General features: G+C 38.6%; 1 protein-coding gene across 1 annotated transcript in view; it reads right to left on the minus strand.

Annotated features, from left to right (window-relative positions):
• Btaf1 (B-TFIID TATA-box binding protein associated factor 1) overlaps positions 1–19874 on the minus strand; it is an 80497-nt gene that overhangs the window by 44829 nt on the left and 15794 nt on the right. The window contains exons 5-14 of the mRNA XM_090346271.1: positions 18609–18772; positions 14687–14823; positions 14153–14282; positions 13843–13911; positions 11218–11307; positions 9934–10029; positions 9668–9844; positions 7066–7206; positions 5344–5468; positions 1370–1490 (exon numbers count right to left, since the gene is read on the minus strand). Coding sequence (XP_090202397.1) covers positions 1370–1490; positions 5344–5468; positions 7066–7206; positions 9668–9844; positions 9934–10029; positions 11218–11307; positions 13843–13911; positions 14153–14282; positions 14687–14823; positions 18609–18772 — 1250 coding nt within the window. The remainder of the gene's footprint in view (positions 1–1369; positions 1491–5343; positions 5469–7065; positions 7207–9667; positions 9845–9933; positions 10030–11217; positions 11308–13842; positions 13912–14152; positions 14283–14686; positions 14824–18608; positions 18773–19874) is intronic.

Below are 19874 nucleotides of genomic sequence, written 5' to 3' on the forward strand. Positions count from 1 at the left end.
AAGGAAAAGAAATACATAATGCGCATGTATATAAACAGAAAAGAAAGTTATTATCATACCAAATACGATCAAAGTACATTTTGTGTGTATATCGAAATATCACAATGAGCCTTCTTCATATGATCAATATATGCAAAAAAATTAGGTAGGAATTACAAAACTGAAGTAAATATGAAATGAAAATAATGAGTAGCCCACAATGGCTATCTTATCAGTCTGTCCTAATTGTCATACTAATTTATATCTAAGAGAATTATAAAGCAGATCCAAAAGTTTTTCTGCAAAAGATTCTGATGAGATAAAAATCAAAATGGAAAATGAAATTTATAGATGTTTATTCATAAAGTCTAATGTAACAGCACACTGCAGATTAAAGCAAATGCACATGTAATATTCCCAATTTACATAGAAACATATGGTTAGTGAACACAAGAGACATTTATTCATGCAAGTATCGAGTGTCTAAGAAAAAATTAAATTTTTTTTTTTTTTTTTTGGTCAGTCATGAGGCTTGAACTCAGGGCACTATCCTTGAGCTCTTCAGCTCAAGGCTATTGATGATTAAATGGAAATAAGAGTGTCACAGTCTTTAGTGCCAGACTGGCTTTTGAACCGCAATCTGCAGATCTCAGACTCCTGAGTAGCTAGGATTACAGGCATGAGCCACTGTGCTTGGCTTTAATTGATGCTTTTTAAAGATGAATGGTCCAAATTGCAGTATCTGTGTAAAATATATTATATAGATAAAATGTTGAAAGAATTTAGGTTCCGTGCAGATATTTCCCTAAGGTATTCTGTTCCACCTACAGGGTTTTTTTGTTGTTTTGCTTTGTTTTGAATCACAGTGTTAAAAAGTATTTTATAAACAAGGAAAGGACTCCTCAACTTAATGGACTCAAAACACTAATACTACTTCAATGAAATATGAAGACATTTCAGTGGGTGGTTCCTGAGTATACTATTCTTGGAAGTAGCAGGAGCTTAAAGATTGAGTAATCTGAACAGAGGAAGCAACAGCCTGGAATTCAATGGCCAATCACTTGGAATGGGCTCTGCCAATCATTCTCCCTTGTCAATCATAGAAAAGAAGCAAAGGTTGAGTAACAGGTATCCTACAGAAAGGGACTATTCAAACAAAACTTGCTTACTTATCAAGTATTTACCAAGGACTTCCTTTGTGTTAAGAACTATTCCAAGTGCTAAGGACACAACCAAAATATTAAAATATTTCTTTCCACATGATTTATTTCTGTATGTTTGTAGTTCCTATGCCACTTCTAGCCCAGAATTTTGATCTCTGAATATATAGCAAGTATGAGCTAATGATCAAGTTTATTTTATAAAATTAACTTATAAGCTCAATTCTTACCTGATCCTGTGTTGATAATAATGTAAACAGAGTTTCCAATGCTGCTCTTCGAACTGATGATATAGTGTGATGCAAAAATGGCCAGACACGTGGAACTAAAACTGTGAGAGACTGTTGAATACTAATAAAGAAGACACAAATTAATCTTACTCATTCTTGAAACTTCATAGATACATTCTTCTAATGTATCATTCTCGTGAGTACCTAGAGATTCTGAGATTTTACTCTTTCTGGTTAAAAAAAAAATCAATTTTCACATGGTCACCTAATAGTCTTATTAAAAAATGTTATTAGAGAACCAAAACTGGCAGAGAATGTAAGCCAGCAAAGGTTTAAATCTAACACTAGGTTTTCTATGGCACTGATGTCATGAACTACCTTTACCAAACTTTTCAGAATTCCTCAGTACCACATACATAGAAAAAAGCCAGAAGGGGTGCTGTGTCTCAAGTGGTAGTGCACTAGCTTTGAGAAAGTCCAAGGTCAGTGCTCATTCCCTGACCCCAAGCCCAGGACTAGCAACAAACAAACAAACCAACAAAAACACAACTGTTCTTTCTAAGGAAAATAGGATACTTACCTTAGTGATGCAATCAATCAGGTTCACTAAACCTCACTCCATACCCCCTGTGGCTAACCCCCCAATAGTAGATGTACATACTATCATCCCCCTTTGAGGCTATTTATGTTACATATCAAATGGTATGGTTTGTATCCTTATAATTTACTATTCTAGTTTAGTGATACCAATTAGAAAAACACTTTTTCCCCCCTTCTTACAAATTAGATTATGAGGAAGCAAGCAAAACCAAGTCTAGGCTAACCTGAATCATGGGATTACTACCATTCATGAATCATTTATAATAGTTACCTGTGCTAAGAAATGATTTGTATTTGACATCTGAAATACATAGAAAAAGATATGAATGAAGTAGTATGTACCAATGGTATATTACTTGTCCAACTTTTGTGCTTCCTTTCAGGAGGCCTATCTTTTAATATGATTTTAAAGTTTCTATGAACATACAACTTTTATATTAACATTTAGTAAGTTCACTTATAGAATTCTAAAATAAAAACATGCATACACGGACATAAAAGAGACTCAGAATACACAAAGGCATTACAAGGTCTTGTTAATAGTGTTCAGCTATTCATGCTGCAAATGACATGCTGCATTTCTTCTTACATAGCTGAAAAGTATCTAACACAGTAAGAAGCAAATTTTTAAGACAAATGAGAAGTATGGAAAATTGTATTAGTTCACATTGAATCATCATAACTTTCATTATATTATTGTACTTTCTTTTTTTTTTTTTTTGTGCCAGTCCTGGGCTTGAGCTCAGGGCCTGAGCACTGTCCTTGGACTTTCTCAAGGCTAGAGCTCTACCACTTGAGCCTCAGCACCACTTCCAGCTTTTTTCTATGTATGTGGTACAGAGGAATCGAACCCAGGTATTCATGCATGCTAGGCAAGCACTTTTCCCGGCCCATATTATTGTACTTTCTTACACTTTTCTAGTTTTTCTAACACCATCCATCAAGGCTGACAGAACAGATTCATTACTTCCATATTGTTTTATTTTGAAGTTTGACTAGCACATAAACTTGTTGATCACTTCATGTAATGTACATGACTGTTTACTTGCTATCATGACAGAGTAGAATAGTTCCTGAGACTGTGGCTCATAAATTTTTTAAAGTTTACAATTTGGACCTTCACAGAATGAGGTTTACTTGTTGAAACCTTGATTTATTAGAGTATTTAGCCAGGCTCTGGTGGCCCATGCCTGTAATGTTAGCTACTTAGAAGGTTGAGATCTGAGGATCATAGTTCAAGCCAACCCAGGCATGAAAGTCCATGAGACTCTTATCTCCAATTAACCAGCAGAAAATATAAGTAGAACTGTGACTCAAAGTAGCAGAGTGGTAGCCTTGAGGGAAAAAAAAGCAAAAAGGATCGCACCCACTTAGTTCAAGTCCAATGACTGACAAAACACTTCCCAGACTGAGTTCAAGTCCAATGACTGACAAAAAACAAAAACCACTCTATATTTTGCAACTTAAGCAACAGAAATTTAAAAAACAGGAAACATATGTACTACTACTTGTTTCTCTCTCTCTCTCTCTCTCTCTCTCTCTCTCTTTTTTTTGCCAGTCATGGGGCTTTAACTCAGGGCTTAAGCACTGTCCTTGGGCTCTCTCAAGGCTAGAGCTCTACCACTTGAGCCACCGCACCATTTCTGACTTTTTTCTAAGTATGTGGTACCGCGGAATCGAACCCAGGTCTTCAAGCATGCTAGGCAAGCATTCTACCACTAGGCCAAACTCCCAGCCCCTCTCCTATCGCTTTTATAGTTACTTGTTTTGACACTCCTACTTATATGTTATTGTATGAAGCTAAATTTAGCAATTACTACCAGTTAATGAAACATTTCCTATATACATCTTTGATTTTCATGTATACTTTAAAATCATAATCAGGTGCATATTTACTAAACACACTAAGCCAAAAAATTTACTCATCTGTGATTTTTAAAAATGTTTTAAATTTTCTTTTTCCAGTTCAAGGGCTTGAACTCACAGACTCTGTCTTTTGCTTGTCTCACTGACTTTTGTTTGTCTTGCTTACTTATGACTGGGACTCTACAACTTGAGCCACACCTCCAGCCCAGCTTTTTTATTGGTTAATTGGAAATAGGGTCTCAAGGACTTTTTTTCTTAATTCAGATCTACCTTTAAACTGAACTCAATCGAGTCAACCTCTTGAGTGAAATTTTTAAAATTTCATGTTTCTTCCATATCACTAATAAAAAACAAAACAGTAATATACAGGAGCCAGTCATAAGAAGTAGAGAACATTATTTGAGCATCACTTAAAATACTAGAATTGGAAAAGTCAGTAACATAGTTGTAATATCAATGTGGTATACGTTTCTGGCTTCATACTATTTTCCCCTTGGGTATTTATTACATTAATATGTATTCCTTTTCTAAACAAAACTGAATTATTCTGAAGAAATAAACATTACAAAGCACAAGTTCAAGAAGTAGTTCAGAAAGTGTGGCTCAAGGGGTAGGGTGGTAGCCTTGAGCTGAAGAGTTCAGGAACAACGCCCAGGCCCACACACACCCCCCCACAAAAAAGTAAAAATTCAAAAAGACAAGTTTTGAGAAATATAAAGCATCTGATAATCCTACTGTTACAGCCACTAATAAGGCAGAGACAAGAGCGGAAAATAGAATGAAATAATCATTTAAAGCAAATTGCTTTAGTATGTAGAAAATAATAAGTTGTATAACCAAAGTATACCAAGAGTAAGGCATGATGCAGTGGTAGGAAAGGGTATATACACGAACCCTACCACTAAACTTAATTCTCAGCCCTCAAAATTACCTTTTTTACACTCAAAGTGCTAGTAGCTAAAGATGACAACTTCTTGAAATTTTGATGCCAGAGCTAGGCTCTGTCCCTGAGCAATTTTGCTCAAGGATAGCATTCTACCACTTGAGCCACAGCTCCACTTCTTGCTTTTCTGGTGGTTAACTGGAGACAAGAATCTCATGGACTTTCTTGCCAAGCCAGCTTTGAACTGATATCCTCAGATCTCAGTCTGATCGGCTAGGATTTCAGGCATAAGCCACCAGTGTCAGCCTACACTAGCATTCTTTTTTTTTCCCCTTTGCTGGTTGTGGGGCTTGAACTCTGGGCCTGGGTCTGGGCACTCTACTCCTTAAGCCACAGAGTCACTTCCAGTTTTCTGGTGGTTAACTGGAGATAGGAGTCTCTCAGATTTTCATGCCCTGCTTGCATTGAACCACTATCTCAGATCTCAGACTCCTGAGTAGCTATGATTATAGGCTTGAGCCCCCAGCACCCGGCTTAGTGCTGTTATAGTTGAAAGATGTCTAGGGCTTAATAATTAACTGAAAAGTTAGTTTTTTACATTATACCATTAATTAAAAATAATTACCTGCATTGTTGGACCTGAGGATAAGTTAACAATGATGAAAGAAGAGTCATAATACTATTTGTTGAAGCTGTCAGATCATCTAATTCCAGAAGAGCATCCCATAAGGTATTTATAATAGAGGGTACCTATAAAAACCAGTTTTCAAGATAAATTATCAAAAACTTCATAAGACTTACAAAAGTGAGTCAACAATAGTATCTAATTCCAATGAACTTGCCAGGGTTTGTTTGTTCGTTTTTTTTGGTATGTATGCCAGGGCCTGGATGGACTTTCCTCTCATGGATTTTCCTACATAGATTGGCTTTGAAATAACAGTTCCCAGCCTGAACTTACCAGTTTTAAACAATGTTAAAAAGATATTTACAGGGCTAGGAATGTGACTTAGTGGTAAAGTGCTTATCCAGTATTAATGAAGCCCTGGGTTCAATTTCTCAGTACCACATAAATAGCAAAGGCTAAAAGTGGCACTGTGGCTCAAGTGGTAAGGTACTAGAGGCTTGAGCAAAAGAAGATCAGGGACCCAGGGCTGGCAAAAAAAAAAATACTAAGAATGAACAGTACTAGGCCAGACACAGTGGCTCATGCCTATAATCCTAGCTACTCAGGAGGCTGAAATCTGAGAATCAACGTTCAAAGCCAGCCCAGGCACAAAAGGACCTGAGACTCTTATCTCCAATTAATCTCTAAAAAAAGGGAAGTAGGGCTTGGCTCAAGGGTAGGGCAGTAGCCTTGAGCTGAAGAGGTCAGGGACAGTGCCCAGGCTGAGTTCAAGCCCCATGACTCACTGCCATTCTATTCTACCTTGTCACACTCCTTGGCTGGTCCTGTACCACCTAAGTCATGCCTCTAACTCGTAAAATAGTTAACATTCTATCTTATGTAAAAGACTTAACTCCAAAACAATACTATACAATGATACAAGATAAGCTACTCTATGTAAAGCAAGTTTAGATGATACCAGCCACCAGGAAAAAGCAAATTTTTCAGCTCATAAAATAATGCTAGCTGTACTGTAAACTTTGTGTTCTACACTAGATATATCTTAAAATAATCCCTTCAAAAAATGAGTTCAGATTTTAAAAAGCCAAAACGTAAAATAAAAACTAGTATCTCACGTCTCTAAAAATAATGATTAAGGGCCAGGAGTGTAGCCTAGTGGTAGAGTACTCACCTAGTATGCATGAAGCCCTGGGTTCAATTCCTCAGTACTACATACACTAAAAAAAAAAAGCCAGAAGTAATGCTGTGGCTCAAGTGACAGAGGGCTAGCCTTGAGCAAAAAGTGTCCAAGGACAGTACCTAGGCCCTGAATTCAAGGCTCAGGACTGGCAAAAATAAAATAAAGATTAAAGGAAAAATGGATTTTCTTCTCAAGAAAACCTGTATATTATTATACAGAAAGGCAAGTAAATATGATAGATAATAGTTTAATATTTCCAAATAATATATAATCAAGAATTCTTAGGGTTGGAAGTATAGATCAGCTGATAATGAGTGAAACCCATTACCACATATCAATCAGACAATGAGCAAAAAGAATCAGATATGGAATTTGATTCCTGGTCTCAGACCACTAAAAAAAAAAAAAAAATTCCCACTTCAGAATACTGTATGTCACAAGAAAATTGAGAATGAAGGGGAAAAAAGTACAATATGTTTTTCCTAATACTCCATTTCCAACGTAAACATTTTTCTACAGGGAACAATGAATATCAATTGTACCTTTTGTGTCTGAAGATAGACCAGGCTTTCTACAACAGGCACTAATGACGCTGCAGCGACAGCTCTGACATCATCATCAAGATCTTGAAGTCCTTCAATTATTCTAGTTAAAACTTTAGGTAATAAAGTATTAATTACATCCTATAAAACAGTAAAACAAAATAGATTAATTTTTAATGCAGTGTTGTTGGGGGTTTTTTTGTGGGGGGGAAGTGGGGTCACGGGGCTTGAACTCTGGCCTGGGCGTTGTCCCTGAGCTCTTTAGCTCAGGACTACTGCCCTACCCTTGAGCCACAGCCCCACTTCCCATTTTCTAGTGATTAATTAGAGATTAGAGTCTCTGGGTTTTGTAGTGCACCTGGGCCGGCTTTGAACCTAGATCCTTAGATCTCAGCCTCCTGAGTAGTTAGGATTACAGATGTGAGCCACCACACCCAGCTTTTAATGCAATGTTTGCATTTAAATATTATTTTTTTATATTTAGTGGTCTTCGTGTTTTAACTTGCTTTAGGTAAGTATTCCACCAGTTGACCTATACCTTTTCGTTCTGTTTCTTTTCCCTTTTTTCTTTTAATGTTGGCACTAATGCCTTCAGGTTCCTTCTTGCTGATGACTACAAGTATCCTATATTTCAGCCAAGCCTTCAGTCCCATATACTTTTTGACCTGAACTGGCCTCCTCAGTAGTTAGGATCATAGGATCATAGGCCTGACTTCTTTGCTTATTTTTGAGATCATTTTTTGTCCCCCCAGGCTAAACTGAAATTGTGAGCTTCCTAATCTAACTCACCTATGTACAAGGAGCAACAGGTCTATGCCACCATGGCCAAAGATATTGACTGTAATAGTCTCACTAAAGTTTTGCTTCGTTTACTCAAAGATCTTGCCAATCTCTTTTCAAGTGGCAAGGATTATAGGTGTGAGCCACTGGTGCCCAGCAAGTGTTTTTACTAAAGTTGTCATCTGGAAGTATAAATTCCAGTATTTATATATTGAAAATGAATCACATGAAAAAGAAAAATACCATGGGACTGGGAGTTTGACCTAGTGGTAGAGTGCTTGCCTAGAATGCACGAAGACCTGGGTTCAATTCCTCAGTGCCACATACGTAGAAAAAAGCCAGAAGTGGTGCTGAGGCTCAAGTGGTAGAGCTCTAGCCTTGAGAAAGTCCAAGGACAGTGCTCAGGCCCTGATCTTAAGTCAGGACTGGCAAAAATTTAAAAAAAAGAAGAAAAATACCAAGATATTATATAAATAATCCTATTTGAGAAAGATTACAATGTTATCAAGTACTTTATTACTGGAGGTTACTTAAATATCTGAATATATTCTGCTAGGTAAGACCACCAATTTTCTGTGTGAATAATATAAAAAAGTGCAAACCAGTATTATATATATAGCTTTTCTTTCAATTTTTTTTTTTATAGATAGCTTTTTATCAGCTCGGTTTTTTTGCCAGTCTCAGGTCAGAGATCAAGTGACATGATAGAAAAGAAAAAGGAGAGGCCAGGAGTTTGGCCTAGTGGTTAAAGTGCTTGCCTAGCATGCATGAAGACCCGGGTTCGATTCCTCGGTACCACATACGTAGAAAAAAGCCGGAAGTGGTGCTGTGGCTCAAGTGGTAGAGCTCTAGCCTTGAGAAAGTCCAAAGACAGTGCTCAGGCCCTGAGCTCAAGCCCATGACTGGCAAAAAAAAAAAAAAAAAAGAAAAAGGAAAAAGGAGGGGGGGAGGGAAATGGGAAACAGGACATGAGAAAGGGTATCAATATTTGTGAAGTAATGTACCTTCTATCTGATGAATATAATGTAACCCTTCTATTAATTATAATAAAAATATATGAAAAAAAAGAAAAGAAAAGAGGAAGGGAGAAAGGGAGGGAGAGAGGGAGGGAAAAAGAAAAGAGGGAAAGAGACTAGGGAGGAAAAGTATGATAATCTGAAAATTTCAAAAGTCTGAGTTCTATCTAGCCTTCAGGGATATGAAAGGAGGTTCCATTGTTTCATGCACTGAGCACTAAAAGAGAAGAAAAGCTGATTCAAACTATCAAGTAGAGCCAGGAGTGTGACCTAGTATAAAGTGCTTGCCTAGCATGCACAAAACCCTAGGTTCAGTTCCTCAGTATCACATACACAGAAAAAGCCCAATGAAGTGATGTGCCTTAAGTGGTAGAGCACTTGTCTAAAAGAAGTCCAAGGACAGTGCCCAGGCTCTGAGTTCAAGACTCAAAAAAAAAAAAAAAAAAGAATCTAGGGTCAAGCTGGGCACTGGTGGCTCAACATCTATAATCCTACCTACTCAGGAGGCTGAGCTCTGAGGACCCCAGTTTGAAGCCAGCCTGAGCAGCAAAGTCCATGAAATTCATCTCTAATTAACCACCAGAAAATTGGAAGTAGAGCTTTGGCTCAAAAAGGAGAGGTATTACCCTTGAGCAAAAGAGCTCAAGGATACCTAGGCCTTGAGTTCAAGCCCCATGACCAACAAGAACAACAACAACAAAAAATAGGATCATTTTTTATATGTAGTTAATGAAAGCTATCTATTTTCCCTTTCATATATAGTTAATAAGAACAGAAAATATACTTTGACAAAAACTGAAAGTTACCTGACGTACTGCCAGTGCATATTTAATTCCCAGCAGACCACCATGTCTAACTTCCCACTGATCTTGTGTAAGTAATTTTAGCAGTACATCTACAGTCTTATGAACGCCCGTTTCATTCATGTGTTTTAAAACCACACCTAATGTTTGCGCACAGGTTTCACGAACTGGTGCTACAACCTACAGAACAGAAAGAAAAAATATACATATTTGCAAATAAATAATTTTGTAGTATTTGTAATTTTAGGCAAACTTGATGTGATACTTACTTCATCAGAAACAAAGTCTCCAAATCTATCCAATGCGAAAACACAAAGGAGCCTAATAACCAAGTCTTCCAACCACTCTTGATGTTGCTGAATCATCTATAAAACACAATTCTTTTTTAGTAACAAAAATCATACTCTAAGCTGGGCAAGGTGGCTCATGCCTGTAATCCTAGCTACTCAGGAGGCTGAGATCTGAGGATCAAGGTTCAAAGCCAGCCCAGGCATTAAAGTCTGTGAGACTCTTATCTCCAGTTAACCACTAGAAAACAGGAGTGACCCTGTGGCTCAAGGGGTAGAATGACAGCCTTGACCTGAAGAGCTCAGGGACAGCATGCAGGCCCAGAATTCAAGTCCCAGAATTCAAGTCCCATAACTGACCCAAAAACAAACAAATAAAAAACACCGCTCTGTTCTGGAATGGGAAGACAACTTATATCCAAAATTTAAGATACGAGGTAAATTATTTGTGTATGTGCATGTGTGCCAATACTGGGGCTTGAAATCAGGGCTGAAAGTTCTTACTTAACTTTTTCACTCAAGGCTGTTTTCTACCACTTGAGTTACAATTCCACTTCCAGCTTTTTTGTTGGTAAATTGGAGAAAAGAGTTTCTGGTAGATAAGTAATGGTGTCTCACACCTATAATCCTAGGAGGCAGAAATCTGGAGACTGCTGTTTGAAACCATCCTAGGCAGGAAAGTCCATGAAACTATTCTCCCAATTAACTAACAAAAAGCTAGAAGTGGAGCTGTGGCTCCAGTGAAAAGTGCTAACCTTGCACAAAAAAGCTTTAAGGACAGCGTTTAGGCCCTGAGTTCAACCCATAAGACAAATCAAAGAAAGGAAAAAGGGGGAAAAAGAAAAGAAAAAAAAGAGAAAGCAAAGAGAAAAAGACAGTCCCTTTTATTTGTGTTCCTGGATTGGTTTAAAACTGAAATTCTCAGGTCAGATGTTTGGCCTAGGGGTAGAATGCTTGCCTAGCATGCAGAAGACTGGGGTTCAATTCCTCAGTACCGCATACATAGAAAAAGTGGGAAACGGTACTGTGGCTCAAGTGGTAGAGCTCCAACCTTGAGAAAGCCCAAGGACAGTTCTCAGGTGCTGAGTTCAAGCCCCAGGAGTAGGAAGTATAAATATATTTTATCTATTCACATTTCTCTTTTATCCCACTTTATATATATATCTCCACACACACATATATATACACACTCTTTTTACTCTCCTACGTTAGAAAAAGACTCTAACTTCTAAACTTTGGCAATAATGGTAGCTCTAATATACTTACCTCTTCCAAAGTGCTATCTCCCATTTTACCACCACTTCTTCCATGAGCTTTAAGAATTTCCCTAAGTCCAGTGCCTGCCCCATGTCGAACCTAAAAAAGTACCAAGAATCAAATGACAGAGGTTAAAAATTGAAACAAATTGAGGTTTTCTCAATATGAAAGAGAATATTGTACTTTAAGAAACTAAATCTAAATGGTACAAGAATGCATTCCTTTTTTTTTTTTTTTGCCAGTCCTCAGGCTTGAACTCAAGACCTGGGCACTGTCCTTGGAAACTTTTTCCTCAAAGCTAGTGCTCTGCAACTTGAGCCACACCACCACTTCAGGCTTTATCTATGTATGTGGTACCAAGGAATCGAACACAGGGCTTGGTGCATGCTAAGCTAGTACTCTGCCACTAGTGGTCACACTCCCAGCACCAAGAATGCATGTTTTTGCCAGGCACAAGTGGTTCATGCCTGTAATTCTAGCCACTTAGAAGCCTGAGATCTGAGGATCAAAGTTTGAAGCCAGACTAGACAGAAAGGTCTATGTGACTTCTATCTCTGATCAACCAGCAGAAAGCCAAAAGGAGAACTGTAGGTCAACAGTAGTAGAGTTCCAGACTTGAGTGAAAAAGCCAACTACCCCATGAGGCCATGAGTTCAAGGCCCAATACTGGCATGCGCGCGCGCGCACACACACACACACACACACACACACACACACACACACACAAGAATTTCTTGTATGTGGAATCTTTTAAAAGTTAACCAAGAAAATATCTATTCTAATATTCTTCTGAGACATAAGTACATATGGTTCTCCCTCTCTATGCCCTTTTTATATTCAGTAATATCCAAGCTAGGGAAAGAAAAAGAATTATGTATTTTTCTCAGAACACAAACACCGGTATTTTAGGAATACATGCATCTGCAGTAAGTTCCAGAGCTACTTGTAGTAAGAAGCAGGAAGACAATTCAAACAAAACATTCCTACTTCACTGGAACCCTCAGATGAAACACCTTTCTCAGGGAAGGTGAGGATATTCTGCCCTGTGTTATGATATTTGGAAGGGAAATACAAGACACTGACACACCACTCACTTATTCAAACCTAGACATAAGCTAAGACAATTTTAAAAAGTTCAGCAAGCAACAGAAATGCTACTAAAAGGTATCCAAAGTGGGGCTTCCCCTCCTCCTCTTAGTACTAGGAATTAAACACAAGGCCTCTTACATGCACTCTTAACAATGTGCTACAACTACAGCCCTAATGCAAGGTAGAGAAAATAAGTAATAATATATAGAGGCCAACCAAAAGAGAATAGAATGGTTTGAGGCTACCAAGGCACATATTCAACAAGAGGCTTTAAGCCGGGTGTTGGTGGCTCATCCCTCTAATCTTAGCTACTCAGGATGGTGAGATCTGAGGATCACAGCTCAAAGCCAGCCAGGGCACGTGAGACTCTTATTTCCAATTAACCACCAAATAACCAGAAGTGGTGATATGGCTCAAGTAGCCTTGAGCTAAAGAGCTCAAGGACAGTACCCAGGCCCAGAGTTCAAGTCCCATGACCAAACAACAATGAAAACAAAAGACAGGAGGCTTTACTCTCACCTCTCAACATACTGGGATCTGTTCACCTTTTCAAGATTTCTTTCAAAGAAAGTTTGGAGCAAAAAAGCTGGTGTGAAAACTACTTGGTTTTTTGGTTTTGTTTTTTCTTTTCTCTCTGGTGCTAGTACTAGAATCCAAGGCATAAAAAATAGTAACACACACATAAACTATTGAACTATCTCAGCCCTAATCAAAGTTATTTACTTTCAAAAGGAAACAATTTTTACTTCATGGAAAAAATGAAACTAGGCCGGGAGTTTGGCCTAGTGGTAGAGTGATTGCCTAGCATTCACAAAAACCCAGATTCAATTCCTTGGTACCACATACACCGGAAAAAGCCAGAAGTGGTGCTGAGACTCAAGTGGTAGAGCTCTGGCCTTGGGAAAAGTCCAATGACAGTGCTCAGGCCCTGAACTCAAGCCCAAACTGGCAAAAAAAAAAAAAAAAGAAAAGAAAAGAAAAAAAGAAACTGAAATAATAGTTGAAAGAATGAAAAGGATAATTCACTGGAGAATGTTTAAAATGATGAGAGTTAAAGATCAGTTTAAAACTTTTTGCTTTGAAGATTAAGGAATAATATGTATTCTGAGTTTAGAAGACACAAGAGAATAGGCACCCTAATATGACATTCTATCCTCTTTTATTTATTTTTTTTTGGGGGGGAGGGGCGGGTCATGGGGCTTGAACTCGGCCTGGGAGCTGTCCCTGACATCTTTAACTCAAGGCTATTGCCCTACCTTTGAGCCAAACTCTACTTCCCATTTTTTAGAAGTTAATTGGAAATAAGAGTCTCTGGTTCTTTTGTGCCCAGGCTGTCTTTGAACTACGATCCTCAGATCGCAGCCTCCTGAGTAGCTAGGATTACAGGCATGAGCCACCATGCCTGGCTAACATACCATTCTTAACACATTAGCATGTGCACACATACACGCATGCATGCATGCACGCACGCATACGCACACACACACACACACACACACACACACAAAGCTGAGAAAAAACTTATGATAAAGATGTGCTTCTTACCTCCCAAGAGGGATTAAAAAGATCATTGCAAAGTTCTTCACAAAAACTTTCCAAAGGCCATTCATTTGCCTAAGTAAAAATTATATAATTATTCCTGGCTCAAAGAGTTTATTTTACATTAACAATTTCAGTTAATTCAATATATTTATTTTTAGCATTAGTAATAGTAACTAGGCTTTAACTTTTTTAATGAATAAGACTTTCTACAAATGAAGATATGAAATTTTTACTAATAAAATCTCTCAATAGACAAACTGCTCAATATTCTACTGACAGTAATTTGAGAAAATTATTAACAATTTTAATATACCTCTTCAATTAAGGAAGAAGTGTCTGCAATATTGTCAATCAGAACTTTAGAATCATTTGCCGTCTGATTAATAACAACGTTTGCTATTTTCCTTCTCTTTTCTTCAGGCTCCCCATCAGTGCTATCATTGCTAAAAAAAAGAAAAGTCACCATTTTAAAGTTAATAAAGCATAATGTGAATCACAATGAATATAAGAGAATATTTCTTTAATTTTGTCGGTCATGGGGCTTCATTGAACTTGGGCCTGGGCCCTGTCCCTGAGCTACCGCCCTATCCCTGGGCACCATCTTGGGCTTTTTTCTACATATATGGTACTGAGGCATGGAACCCAGGTCTTCATGAATGTTACGCAAGCACTTATACCACTAGCCCAAAATCCTGGCCCTGAGAATGTTTTTTATTGTTTGTTTTACCAGTCCTAGACTTGTTCTCTTATAAATCAAGTAGACATAGATTTGAGCTACACAGCAATTACTTTAAGGGTCTATGCAAAAAAATTTATTATTTTAATTAAATAATCAGAAAATGATTACCTCTTCTCATTAGCTTCTACTGCATCCCTGGATCTCTGTTTTGCAAATAACTTAGCCATTCTTTTAGCTTTGTTCTTTTGTCTGTTGCTCATTCCTGCTCGAAATTCTGAATCAATCAATTCAGCTGCCTGTAGAGTCTAAAAAGTAAAAGAATGTTGAGTTTTAATGGTTAGAAGTTAAAATAAAACCTATAGTCCATTCCAATAGAGTATATAAATTTTAGTATACACAGATTAATCATATATTTTTTTTTAGTCATGCATGCTAGGCAAGCACTCTACTACTAGGACAAACTCCCTGCCCCCATATTCTTTTTTTCACAGCCTCATGTCATTCTCTCTTTTTTTTTTTTGGCCAGTCCTGGGCCTTGAACTCAGGGCCGGAGCACTGTCCTTGGACTTTCTCAAGGCTGGGCAAGCTCTCTACTGCTAGGCCAAACTCCCGGCCCCCATATCATTCTCTTATATGGCTGTTTTCTAATTTTACTCTCTTATTTCTTTTTCATCCAAACTTTATCAAATATGCTTTGGTCTCCTAACTTTTTTTCTGACACATATGCTAACACACACAAATGATTTTAACAGAGAAGAATTTTTGATCAGGTAAGATTCAGAATAACTATAAAACAACATAGATGTTTTGAGAAAAAAGAATGTCAATGATAAAAAATTAATGAGTATTGGCTTACAAGTGTAATGTAAACTAATCAGGAGGCTGAGACTTAGAGGATCATGGTTTGAAGTCAGCATGTACAGGTAAGTCCACATGACTCCCTCTCCAACTAGTCAGCAAAAAGCTATGCTGCAAATGTGAATCAACTTGTAGACAACCAGCTGTACAAAAAAATGCTGTGCAATAGATAAGATCAAGAGTTCAAGTGCAGGAAATGTGTGCCCCCTCCCCCAATACACACAAAGGGAAATTGATAGTCAACACATACTGGAAAAAAATAGACATTACAGCACTTAAGTAACAGATTGGTCCAGCATCCTAGAGTCACTTTAGTCACAACATGCTCCTTTACTCTTAACCATGGTCTACTTCCCCTCTTTAGTCTATCCATGGGAGACATTATAAAGACAGCATGCTAGGTTACATGTTATGGTGCAAGTCTACAGCTCCAGCACCTTGGAAGGCTAAGATCACTTGAGTCTAGGAGGTTGACTATGAACAACACTGCAAAAATCCTGATTCAGCAAAGCATAGTGGCTCATGATTGTAATCTCAGCTACTCAGAAGGCTGAGAAGGCTATACTTGGAGGCCACCCTGGCAAAAATTAAGAGAATCCATCTCAACACAAATGAGGAGTACAGTAGTACAAACCTATCTTTCCAGCTACAAGAATAATGAGTAGAGTATCAAAGTTCAGGCTGGGCTAGTACAAATCACAAGACCCTATCTGAAAAAGCAAAAGCAAAAGGGCTTGGGTGTGGCTCAAGCAGCAGAGAGCCTGCCTAGTAAGCACAAGGACCTGAGTTTAAACCCCTTCCTCTACCCCCAAAACAAACTTTGTCTCAAAAACTAAACAAAGACTGTATGCCTAATTGCAAGATTCAACTAAAATTTCTGCAGTCATGGTCCAGGAATCACCACTGTGCATGCATGTTGAGTACTGCATGGGCGCGTGCATGTGTGTGTGTGTGTGTGTGTCCGCACACATGTGCGCACGCATATACACAGTCTGTAACATTTAAGGTTACAAAATTTGGATCTGGAAAACTCCAAAGTAGCACTGTACATTACCTAATAAATTACTGTTTATCTCACTTTTTCTAATGGGCCCACACATTTATATTCTTACACTATGCTCACTATCCACTTTATTATTAAATTACTGTTTCTATTCTCCTTTATTTTATCCTATTTTTTCCTTATCTTTTATTCTGTCTTTTATTCTATCTACCCAAATTCCTTCCATTCCTTTTTGGTTTTCATTCTGTTCCTGCCTCTATCTTTTCCCTCCTTATCCCCTCTGTTATCTTCCATTTTTCTCTTGTCTATAAAACATATTCAGAAGCAGATGCTAGAGGTTCAAACCTATAATTCTAGCTACTCAGGAGGTTGAGACTGGAGGACTATGGTTCAAAGCTGGGCCAGGCAGGAGGGTCCATGAGACCCTCTTATCTCCAAAAAACTACAAGAAAACTGGAAGTACAGCCATGGCTAAAAGTGGTAGAGTGCTAGTGCCTTGAAGGAAAAAACTGAGGGATAGCACCCAGGCCCAGAGTTCAAGACTCATGACTGACCAAAAAACAAAATAAACTAAACAAAACTTATTTATCATCACACATGCTGTTGACCCTTAAGAATCATATTATAGGCCGGGAGTTTGGCTTAGTGGTTAAAGTGCTTGCCTATCATGCACGGAGACCCAGGTTTGATTCCTTGGTACCGCATATATAGAAAAAAAGCCGGAAGTGGTGCTGAGGCTCAAGTGGTAGAGTTCTAGCCTTGAGAAAGTCCAAGGACAGTGCTCAGGCCCTGAGCTCAAGCCCAGGACTGGCAAAAAAAATTGTATTATACTAATTCTAATGGTTTAGAAGAAAACTTGTATAAAGGCCAATGTAATCATTCTCCACTGAAGCAAAGGGAAAAGACAAGGAAATAAGTAGGGATTCCTTTTTATTCCTCCCCTTTTTTTTTGATAATTTTATTGTTATTGATAAGGTGTTATTCAGAGAGGTAACCATTTCATTAGTCAGGTAATGGAGTGTATTTCTTTTTTTGGAAAATGCCATCTATGCCTTTGCTTTCTTTCAGTTTCCCCTCCTGTCCCTGTCCACAAGTTACACAGCTAATTTTCCATATAGGGTATACTGAATACCATGATTACATTTGTTCACCCTTCCTCCCTCCTTTTCAAAACAGGGATTCTTAATGAGGCCCTAAAAGGATACAAGGGGTGGATAGTGGAGGGGAAAGACAGGGAAAGAGTACTGAGGATACTTGCATGTGAGGAGAGAACTAGAACTGGAAAAAATAAAAAATCTGTGGTATACAAAACTTAAGAAACATATCCAGCCAAGCCTGGTGGCTCATGCCTGTAATCCTAGCTACTCAGGAGGCTGAGAGGTGAGGATCGAGGGTCAAAGCCAGCCCAGACACTAAAGAACATGAAGCTCCAATTAATCACTAGAAAACAGGAAGTAGCACTATGGCTCAAGGGATAGGGTGGTAGCCTTGAGCTGAAGAGCTCAAGGACAAGGCACAGGCCCAGACCAAGTCCTGCGACCAACAAAATAAATACATTAATTAATTAATTAATTAATTTTAAAAAGCCCATTGTTCATGCTGGTAATCCCAGCTGAACTCACGAGGTTGAGATATGAGGACAGAGTTTAGGCAAGAGTCGGGTTTGGTGGCTCACCCCTGTAATCCTAGCTACTCAGAGAGATCTGAGGATCACAGTTCAAAGCCAGCCTGGGCACTAAAAAGCCCATGGGACTTTTTATCTCCAATTTACTACTAGAAAATCAGAAGTGGCACTCTGGCTCAAGGAGTAGGGTAGTAGCCTTGAGCTGAAGAGCTCAGGGACAATGCCCAGGCCCGGAGTCTAAGCACCAAGACGAGTTTAAGCCCTTTATAACTGGCACCAAAAGGAAAAAAAAAAAAAAAAAAAAGCTGGGCACTACTGGCTCATACCTGTAATCCTTAGTACTCAGGAAGCTCAGATTTGAGTATTGTGGTTCAAAGGCCACTCTGCACAGAAAAGTCTATGAGACTCTTATCAACTAATCACTCAAAGCCAGAAATGGATCTATGGTTCAAGTGATAGAGCACTATCCTTGTGCACAAAAGCTCAGCAACCACACCCAGGCTCTGAGTTCAAGTCTTACAACAGGCACAAATATAAAAAAGCTACTACATAAACAAAATGAAGTAAACCATTTGTGCAATCTAACAATCAAATGTTTTACCTACAGGTTGTTTGTTTACAAGGGTTGCTGAAGTTGGGGTATAATCCAAATCTTCATCATTAAAGAGCTCTTCAGTGCTCATTCCAATGGCTTCTCCCATATTGAGACCAAGTTTCTTCTGTAACAGTTTTCGTTGGCGTGCTATCCTCTCTTTATGATCCACTTCACCTTCAAACAGAAAAGAAATGTATCTCCTCCAAATCAATTAAGAAATTTTTTCCATTAAAATAAAAATTAAAAAAACTAAGCCAGACACCAATGGCTCACACTTGTAATTCTAATTACTCAAGAGGCTGAGATCTCAGGAAGTTCAGATCTCAGGATTACAGTTTGAAGCCAACCAGGGAAGAAATTCTCATCTCTAATCGACAAAAAGCTGGAAGTGGAGCCATGGCTCAAGTGCCAGAGAACCATCCTTATGACTAAAAGCTAAGAGAGCAGGTGCTGATGGCTCACACCACTAATCCTAGCTATTCAGGAGGCTAAGATCTGAGAATTGCAGTTCAAAGCCAGCCTGGGCAAAAAAGTCCTCATGAGACCCTATGTCCAAGTAAAGTACCTAGAAAAAGCTGGAAGTAGCACTATGGCTCAAGTGGTACAGCCTTGAAAAGAAACTCAGGAACAGGGGCTAGACCCTGAGTTCAAGCCCAAGGACCAGCAAAAATATAAATAATAAATAAATAAAAGCCGAGTGTGGTGGCTCATGCCTGAATCCTAGCTACTTGGGAGGCTGAGATGTGAGGATCAAGGTTCAAAGCCAGCCCAGGCACAAACGGATCAGAGACTCTTATCTCCAATTAACCTCTAGAAAACAGGAAGTGGGGCTTGGCTCAAAGGTAGGGCAACAGCCTTAAGCTGAAGAGCTCAGGGACAGTGCCCAGGCTGAGTTCAAGCACCATGAACCCCCCCACCAAAAAAAAAGTAAATGAAAAAAGTTCAGGGATAGGCCCTGAATTCAAGCCCCAGTACTGGAACAAACAAACGAATGAATGAATGAATGAATGAATGAACACACACACACACAGAACTAATAGAACCACATTCACAGTAATTTTGATTTTTTTTTCTTTTCTGTCAGTACTGGGGTTTGAACTCAGGGCCTAGACATTGTCTTTGGAAACTTTTAACTCAAGGCTAGCACTCTACCACTTGAGCCACAGTGCCACTTCTGGCTTTTTCTGAGTATGTGGTACCAATGAATCAAACCTAGGACTTCATGCATGCTAGGCAAGCACTCTACCACTACACTACGCTCCTGGATCACTTTTTT

Source organism: Megascapheus bottae, chromosome 15 (genome assembly GCF_031878675.1).
Source record: "Megascapheus bottae isolate mThoBot1 chromosome 15, mThoBot2.hap1, whole genome shotgun sequence".
NCBI classification, from domain to species: Eukaryota; Metazoa; Chordata; class Mammalia; order Rodentia; family Geomyidae; genus Megascapheus; species Megascapheus bottae.